At 35.0% G+C, this 9194-nt stretch overlaps 1 protein-coding gene across 1 annotated transcript; it reads left to right on the top strand.

Moving 5' to 3' along the window:
- Nucleotides 1-1908: 1908 nt before the first annotated feature.
- Nucleotides 1909-8065, top strand: LOC126715222 (probable WRKY transcription factor 3). Its single transcript, XM_050415730.1, has 4 exons — nt 1909-2461; nt 4215-4933; nt 5027-5185; nt 7314-8065. Exons 1-4 carry the CDS (start codon nt 2078-2080, stop codon nt 7582-7584), a joined length of 1533 nt encoding a protein of 510 aa, XP_050271687.1. The 5' UTR covers nt 1909-2077; the 3' UTR covers nt 7585-8065.
- The last annotated feature ends 1129 nt before the right edge of the window (nt 8066-9194 follow it).

The following is a 9194-nucleotide window of genomic DNA, read 5'->3' as shown; positions in this document are numbered from 1 at the left end:
TTTATTTTGTTGGGTAATTGCAGGGGATAGAACCCCGAGCTAACAGAACTAGATACCACTAGGCTACAAGGTCCGATGGTACTATAACTTCACTTTTAATTAACATAGTTGAATTTATTTATAACACACAGAGAAAAAGTCGAGGACTTGCTGTATTAATTTGTTTAATATTAAATGATTCGTACCATATTTTCATTAATGAAAATACACTCAAAGGTTTTTTTTTTTTTTTTTTTGGAGAGAATTTCAATTTATGGCGTGATGATAGTTTTTTATCATCAGATTAAGACACCAATCAATTTTTGATGTAAGCGAGGATTAAATCATAAATCTCTTATTCAACCATTAGAGATTTTACCAGTTGAACTAACTGAAACTTACTTCACTCAAACGTATTAAAAATGCATTGTGTATCAAATTGATCCTACGAGGATCAATGGCCATTTTTTTCCCCTTTTACATCAAGGAAAAAACTTGGTTGATTTGACAGTTGACACTTTTCTTTTCCTCATAATGCCTAATCAACAACTAAGGCACATGTTGCGACTCAGAATGGATTGCGAGTGAACTATATTCTTAATGTTTACTGGTTATAAATAATATACATATATATATATATATATTTATATATATTAATATTTAAATTAAGGCAAGTCATAGAAAAATTGTCATGTCAAATCAATTTGTAAACGGCCCCGAAAAAGGTGAAAAGGACCACAATAATATCTTCTGAGAATAGTAAAATGGTACTATGTAAAATTAACTAAAAAAAAACATTTTTAAAATTTGAAATTGAAAAGAAAAAATTCAAAGAAAAATGAAAATGTTAAGATCACAAATTTTCCCATAACTTGCTTATGGGGCAAGTCGGCACATTTTGTACGTTCTCATTAAGTTTAAACCATTGTTAAAATCATACTCATGAAGAGTTAATTGAGTTGGTTAGGTCCTTGACATGTTTCTAAGAGGTTCAATTTTGTTGTAGTTGTCGTTGTTTGCGTAGGTATGAAGCGTCACACATGAGTCGTTAGGAAATTAGCATGTGTCGGAGTCTTAGGATACCTGCAATCCTTAATAATTGAAGGGTTGAGATTGTGTCTATTGTACCATGTTAGAACGCAGGCACATGTCTAATTTGGACACGTGTATTTCAACAAATTTAATACACTAATGCACTAGATACAAGCTATGTCTATAATTAAAAAAGAAAAGAAATGAAAAGACAAAAAAGAAAAGAAAAGAAAAAGAGTAAGTCTAGCACTACAATAATTTCTACCATTCACAGGTCCATGATTTTATCATTCATGAGTTACTACGTGATAAAGTTGTGACAAAATTGTGAAAATTGTTATATAGTACTAGACTTGCTCAAAGAAAAAAGAGAGTTCGGAAACAATCACAGATTGTGAGATGGAGTGATGCAAATTACACGCATCATGCTCCTGTTATACACGGAAACAAGCGGACAAGCATTTGTTGCATTTGTAAACGTTGTGGGAATGGCGGTCCTGGTGGGCAACAAAAGTCAAGGCACATGATATATATGCCATTGCCCCCATGTCTTCTTTGTCACTTTCCTCGGTTGAATTTTGAGCCCTTATTTTTTTATTCTTTACTTTTATTCATTCTTTTATATATATAAAAAAATTATGTGAGTCCAATATTTTTTTATTCTAAGTAATATATATTTTTTTCTTTTTATAAAAAAAAAAAAAAGTCATTATCGGTTTCGGCTCCGTGGACTTTCCACTGAGAGATAAATTTGAAGAGAGCACGAAACACCAACAACAACATCAACTACCATCATTTCTTCACACTAACGCGCAAACAAATAAATTATAAAAAAAAACACATTTTTTTTAAATATGTTATTAAATTATTAAGAAAGTAGTTGCAAGCAATTACGCACACAGATAGATAGAGAGAGAGAGAGAGAGAGAGAAATATTGCAGAGACACAGAGACAGTTATACACAGAAAGATAGAAAATTTGAGAGAGAGAGAGAGAGAGAGAGAGAGAGAGAGCTTTTACAAGAAAGTGCTTTGCATAGAGACATACAAAAAGAAAGAGAGAGAGAATGGCAAAGAGTGAAGATTCAGGGAGAGTTACAGCACCAAGGCCAACAATAACACTCCCACCTCGACCATCCATGGAGACCCTTTTCACAGGTGGGCCTGGAGCAAGCCCTGGACCCATGACTCTTGTCTCTTCCTTCTTCTCTGACAACTACCCTGACTCTGATTGCCGTTCCTTCTCTCAGCTACTCGCTGGAGCCATGGCCTCTCCTCTAGCCACTCCCACCTTCTTCACCCACAAAGACAATTCTTTGAAGGACAACACTTCTGGGTTTAAGCAAAGTAGGCCAACCAATTTGGTTGTTGCTTCCTCACCATTGTTCACTATTCCACCTGGCTTGAGCCCCTCTGGCTTTCTCAACTCCCCTGGATTCTTTTCTCCTCAGGTAATTCAATCCGATTATGGTGTTTTTGTAACGGGCTTGCTTTGTTTTTGATTAATTCTGTGTTAATTTCATAGCTTCTGAGAGTAGGAGAGAAGAGTTATGAACTTTGCGTAATGCTTGTTTTAGAGTGATTGCGTTGGGGATGAGAAAAAGATAAGGATAAGATATGAATCTGACGGTTCTTTAGAAATGACATGTCAAGTAAGGACGTATGATAGATTAGAATAATAGAAAAGAATACACGTGGCCGAACCTTGACTTTTCTATTGAGGATTCATAGCTGACCCCAAATTTTTGGGAGTAAGGGTTGGTTCTTTGTTGGCTTTGAGAGTAGAGAAATGTAGCTATGGAGTTTGCATAATGCCTGTTTTAGAGTGTTGAGGTTGAGAGATAAGGAATAAGGTATGGGTGGCAGTTGAAGTTGCCATTGAGGGAGCATTGGCGTTTGTTAGCTCATGAATTGGCATTGTGTTAAGGTAGTTTATTAAGAATTTTATACTTAAGATTGTGAGTAACATGTTTTTGTTGATTCTGTATTAATTTGATGGTTTCTGATTCTAGGAAAAGTGAAATTATGGAGTTTGCATAATGCTTGTTTTGAAGAAAGAGCCACTTTTATTGAGATTTTAAGATTGTGAATAATATGCATATATGGTGAGGGGTTTGAACTATAACTGGAATAGATTCATTTTTGAAACTAGAGGGTGTTTAAGTTTGATGCTTTGGTTGTAAAGGGATAAGGTTTTCAAATCTTGCTTTCCAACAATGTAAATCACATCGAAGCAATTCAAATTCCATGGGACAAGCAAGAGGCACTTAGATTATCTCATTTGTGGATATTGTGTAAGATTCATGCAATTGTTCCTGTAAGCAAAGAAGTATACCTGTTTCCCATGTGCTGGATCAATTTCTTTCAGTTCCTTTCTCTAATTAACGTTTGATTCAGCTTGTGGTGGCTACAACTATTTATTGAGGAGGCATTTCCTCGCTGTGTCAAGCATGGGGAGAACTTTTTTTTACTTGAAATTTTGAGGGGTTGGACTTGGTGAAAATGTATTTTTGGAAAAATTATGGAATTTTGAATAATAATAATAGTGAATTTTATGAAAAAGTGAAATGATAAATTATAACTTAGGAACTATTAATGATATGAATTAATCGTGATTTTATTGAGGTTTAATTGTAGCTCTCCACCCTAAACTTTGTTATTTGCAATTTTCACCCTAAACTATAAGATCTTGCAATCTATTCTTTGATTGAAGATTAATGTGTAATGTCTGTCCATTATCCAAAATCAGTGTTAAATTAACAAACTATTGGGTTGATTAGGGTGGATATTGTAAATTAATGGGAAGTAATATTAATTTTGACATATTGGTGCATTCCACCATTCAACGGGTCCACTAATTTATTAATTTTGACACTAATTTTGAATGGTGTGGTGGACTTTGCAAGTTTTTTTTTGGTGAGAAACGACTTTGCAAGTTAATCTTGAATCTGTTGTGGAATGCAAGAGTTTGAAGTTTAATATAGACATCACAAATGAGCCAATAGTTAAGGATGGATGGCTGATAGTGTAATTATACTAAGCTATTCATGCATCGTTGGATTTTTGAAAAATGAAAGTTTGGTTTGGTCTGTAATTCCTTATAAGACAAGTTGGATATTATGATGAGGAGTGAGAACTTCATGGATTATTACACTACCATCTAATTTTCTTGTGGCTTATTTTTGTTCTGCAAAATCCATGCAGAGCCCCTTTGGAATGTCCCACCAGCAGGCCTTGGCACAGGTTACAGCTCAAGCTGCACTAGTCCAATCTCACATGAACATGCAAGCTGAATTTCAACCTTCTACACTAGCAGCTTCTACAGAGTCATTGACACATAATCCATCCTTTACTATAAGTGAAGCTTCACGACAGCAGATGGTACCCTCAACATCAGACCCCAGAAGTTCCATGATGGAACAATCAGAGGCCTCACATTCTGATAGGAAATACCAGCCTACCATTGCTGTTGATAAGCCTACCAATGATGGCTACAGCTGGCGTAAATATGGGCAGAAACAGGTTAAGGGCAGTGAATTTCCACGAAGCTACTACAAATGTACACATCTGAATTGTCCTGTCAAAAAAAAGGTTGAGCGTTCTCTTGAAGGACAAATAACTGAAATTATCTACAAAGGACAGCATAATCATGAACTGCCTCAACCCAATAAGCGTGCAAAAGAAGGTAGTGATCTAAGTGGAAATACAAATTCTCAAGCTAAGTCAGATCTGGGTTTGCAAAATCAGGCTGGAAATTGGAACAAGTCGAGTCAAGTGGTACCAGCTTATTCAGTTCCTGAGAGGGATCAAGAATCTACTCAAACAGCACCCACTCAGTTAACTGGATCAAGTGACAGTGAGGAGGAAGGTGATGCAGAAACAAGAGAAGAGGGGGGTGGTGATGAGCCAAATCCAAAGAGAAGGCATGTTCCCAACCTATTATTGTACATATTCATTCTTTTACCCCTTTTTGCTTTTTGTGATTTTTGAAATTTTTTTTTTACCTTGGAGTGCAGGATGACAGATGCTGGGATATCTGAGGTACCTTTGTCGCACAAGACTGTGACAGAACCAAAAATCATTGTGCAAACAAGAAGTGAAGTTGATCTTTTAGATGATGGCTATAGGTGGCGGAAGTATGGACAAAAGGTGGTCAAAGGCAATCCTCATCCAAGGTGGTAACCTCATCTGTTTCTATTTGTTTGTGTTCTGTTCCAATGATTGCATGGTGCAAGAGGATTCTAAGAATATTTCAGTATCTTTCTGACCTGACATTTAAAAATCAAATATATTGAGTGAAAGAGTTGCATCAACTTTGGCCCCAGTTAAACGGCTTCTTGTCTGATCTGATTTGAAGTGTCATGAGCTTTTAATTTCAATTGTCTGATCTGATTTGGATTCAACTTTTAAAAATGATATTTCCAAAAAATTTGAAATTTCATATATATTAAAGTGGCCATAAACTGAAGCTTACAATCCAAAAATATGAGTAAATATGTCAGTAAGGCTGCCTCTTAAAGTTAAGAGTTTACGTATGGTTTACAATTTTTGTATCCATTTAAAAAGATCACCATGCTAGAACCTGGGCTACAAGAATGTTGATTTAGGCCACCCTTATCTTCCTTTGATTTATAAGAGTCTAACTCAAGTAGCTCGCTGTGGACTTAAAGTTTTATTAGAAGATTGAAAATGAAAGACAGTTAAAAAAATGTCTCTTTCCTTAAACCCCCCCACCCCCCCCTTTCTCCCACCTCCACAAAAAAAATAAAAAAAAAGTCTCCTCAAGTCTCTTGTTCTTCTGCTTCACTTGACCATCATTAGTTCATGCAAACAGTTATTTTGTGGGTCCTACAAGCTTTTTTCTATACTTTTATTTCTTTGAATGTTTTCTTTCTTCCTTCTGCACTTGATGACTAGCACATTTACCAGATGTTCTATATATGAGACCAAGAATCCGATCCACTGTTTATTATATCTTAATATTCAAAGATAAGAAATTTTATCCCTTCCAAAATTTTGGCCATGAGACAGAAGCATCTGTGAGTGTTACTTATGAGACATAATCCTTTACATTATCAAGAATAAAATTTTAAATTTCTCTGTTTTATATTCTAAACACTAAATGCAAAACTTGATAATGTTTATATCATTCAATATAGAATCTAATTACTTTTTCCTTGTTGCATCAATTGGTCTCTCAAGTTATTAGGCCCTCACATATGAGATATCGTGTCTAAGTATTTGTGTTAGAAATTGCCTCATATTCCTATTTTGAATTGGTTTGGGTTTTCTTTGAGTTGAAGGAAAGTCTACTCTTTGTTCAAGAAGCAATAGTATCCGTTGTCCACTAGGGAAGGTATTGCTAGTCCATCAAGGAGTAAATGTTGAAGTCTGATTCATAGACAGTGTTACAAAGGGTTTGGTGGCTTTAGCCTATGAGGGCTCCTGTATAGGGCAAGGAAAAGACTCATAGAAGAACATAGCATGGGTTTTTCAAGAGTTGGTAGTTCTTTTGAGGTTGAATGATACCTGCATTTGTGAGTTAAGAGTTTGTTATTGTTTAAACAAACACTATTGGGACTTTGGGATTGTGAGTGTCTTGTTTGTGAGTTTCATATTGAGAGTTTATTTTTGGCGTTTTGGGATTTGGGTCAGTCATGTTTGTGAGAGGTTTTGAGAGTGTTTGAGTTTGTGAAGGTTGTGAGTATTGTTTGTGAGAGTCTGTGAGTTTTATTTGTGAGAGTTAGTCATGTATTTGTAGTCCATATTGCTGACAATAGATTTTGATTATCATCGACCTTGGATGTAAGCATGTAGTTGACTAGTTGGCTAAACTATGTGAAATATTAACTACTCAATTGGAGGCTTCCCAAGGTGTTATCTCCCCAACAATTGATGTCTTGTGTGAATTTTTTTATTTCTTGTTCATGTGAATTTGCTTCTTTTAAGCTCATATACCAATAGTTTGAGTGCTGTATAATTGGTTTATCCCCAGTTTCTTGATGAGATTATTATGATAAGCTGAGATTAAATTCTCATTTCGTGACTAATGAATTTATTTTGTCACCCACGTCAGTTAACCAAAAGAACTTCTCCGAATGTGTTTGCCTTTGGAGCTAACAATTTGATCCTGGCATGCTTTCCAAAGCTAGTTTTTTCTTATGTTATGCCTAGCTTTTTTTATAATTTTATCTTGGTATCCTCTCCTGAGTTTTTTTTCTTCTTCAATTTTTTGGCACTCAAACCGTTAATGATGTTTATTCTCTGTTAGAATCATTTTTATATCTCACTATCTGTTAACAGGAGCTATTACAAATGCACTAGTGTGGGATGCAATGTCCGTAAACATGTTGAGAGAGCTTCAACAGACCCTAAAGCTGTCATAACAACATATGAGGGAAAGCACAATCATGATGTCCCAGCAGCTAGAAACAGCAGCCACAACACAGCCAATAGAATTGCACCACAGAAGGTGGTGACTGAGAAACATCCATTGCTTAAGGAGATGAATTTTGGAAGTAATGACCAGAGACCAGTACTTCTACAACTTAAAGAAGAGCAAATTACAGTATAAAGTTCCCTGCTGAAATCTCTTATGATGCCATCATCAGTTCAGTGGTTAATTCTAGTGGACTAACAAGGCGCAAAATGAAGCAATGCAGAATATAGAAATTACATGAAAGGTTTATTAGCATTGTCTGGAGATGGTTACTGCATGTGTAATTGGTTGATGAAACTTCCTGCATACAGCTCCTTCTGCACTTTGATATTGAGATTTGGTACCACACATATATATGATACTGTTTACACTTAAATCGTAGATGACTGTAACTGACATTTTGATTTAGCTTAAGTTCCTTGGCTGTTCTTTTTTCCTGTTTGATTCTCCTTATAGGGGCTGTTTTGTAATTGGCAATGTGAGCTCAAGGCAAAGAACCATAGTGATAAATGCATAGCAGCCACCATGCCAAAATTGAGATTGTGATGTATGTTGGCTGGCAAAACCTTGTATAAAGTTTTTTTTTTTTATTAATTTTTTTTAAATTTGTTTGTTATTGGCTTCACAGCAGTTTGTTTTGCAATTTAGTATTGCATAATTAGTGTTGTCATCTATATATATATATATATAAAACCGAAGCTTTTGCTAGCACCACAATTTTCCATGTCAGCATTATTTAAAAAAAAACAAATATTTTGATTTTATATTTCTATATATATACTAAAGAAATATTTTCCACATCACTAATTTATTTTCAAATTTTATATAAAAAAAGAAAAAGAAACATCAAGCTAAAATGTGAAATCCGACTCCTATTTTATAACACCAACAAACTCAAAACCCTAAAGAGTTCATTCTCTTTGCTTTGAATATTGGCATCAATGCGGCTGAGGCATTGGCGGTGCCACCTTGAAGGCAAGGTGAACCCTTTTTTTTACACCTTAAACGCAGACCAATGACTCCATTAGTATGAAAAACTCAGATTTATCATCCACTAGGAGATATAATAGATGTAAGTTTTTCTTCTTCTTCTTCTTCGAATTTTCTTCTTCTTTTCCTCTGTTTATCTTCTTCACACGCAACCCAGCTCTCTCTCACTGTATTGTGCGTGAATGAATTTGAATCAAACAAGTTTGTGTCTTGCTCAAATGGCACTTTACCAAGAGAGTATTTGAGTAGCATAGGAGGGAACAGGACCAACTAAAAAGGCTGCAACCACTTTTCAATGTGTGGTGAAAAAGCATGCCACGATTTTAAACTATTTAAGTGTTTTTTTTTTTTTTATAATAGCTATACCCATTTTAGTGTTTTTGACTACCCCGCTAGCACCAGCCTATTTATTGTTTCTTTTTACTGATTTTTGAAATGAGTTTTTTATAATGCCTGCAGACTTCTCCAAATAATAACACCTGTTGCTACAATATGCTGTGCTCAGGCTTTTGGCTAAGATCAAGTGGATCCCTCAGCCCTATTTCCAACTATGGTGGTGATCAACAGATGCTCAGAATCCTTATTTGGAAGGTAGTGCAATATTTCAATTTAATTACTTCATCAAATACTTCTAATTTTTGGTCTCACTTATGATTGTATCATATGTAATTTTTTTTACCCAAAAAAATTTAGAGTAATAAATGTTACAGATATGGCTCTAGCCCAAGTCCTAATGCATTATATTGTTCTTATTT

The sequence above is a fragment of the Quercus robur genome, chromosome 2, assembly GCF_932294415.1.
Source record: "Quercus robur chromosome 2, dhQueRobu3.1, whole genome shotgun sequence".
NCBI classification, from domain to species: domain Eukaryota; kingdom Viridiplantae; phylum Streptophyta; class Magnoliopsida; order Fagales; family Fagaceae; genus Quercus; species Quercus robur.
The sequence above is the reverse complement of the archived record's forward strand: the minus strand, read 5'-3'. Positions and strand labels throughout refer to the sequence as shown.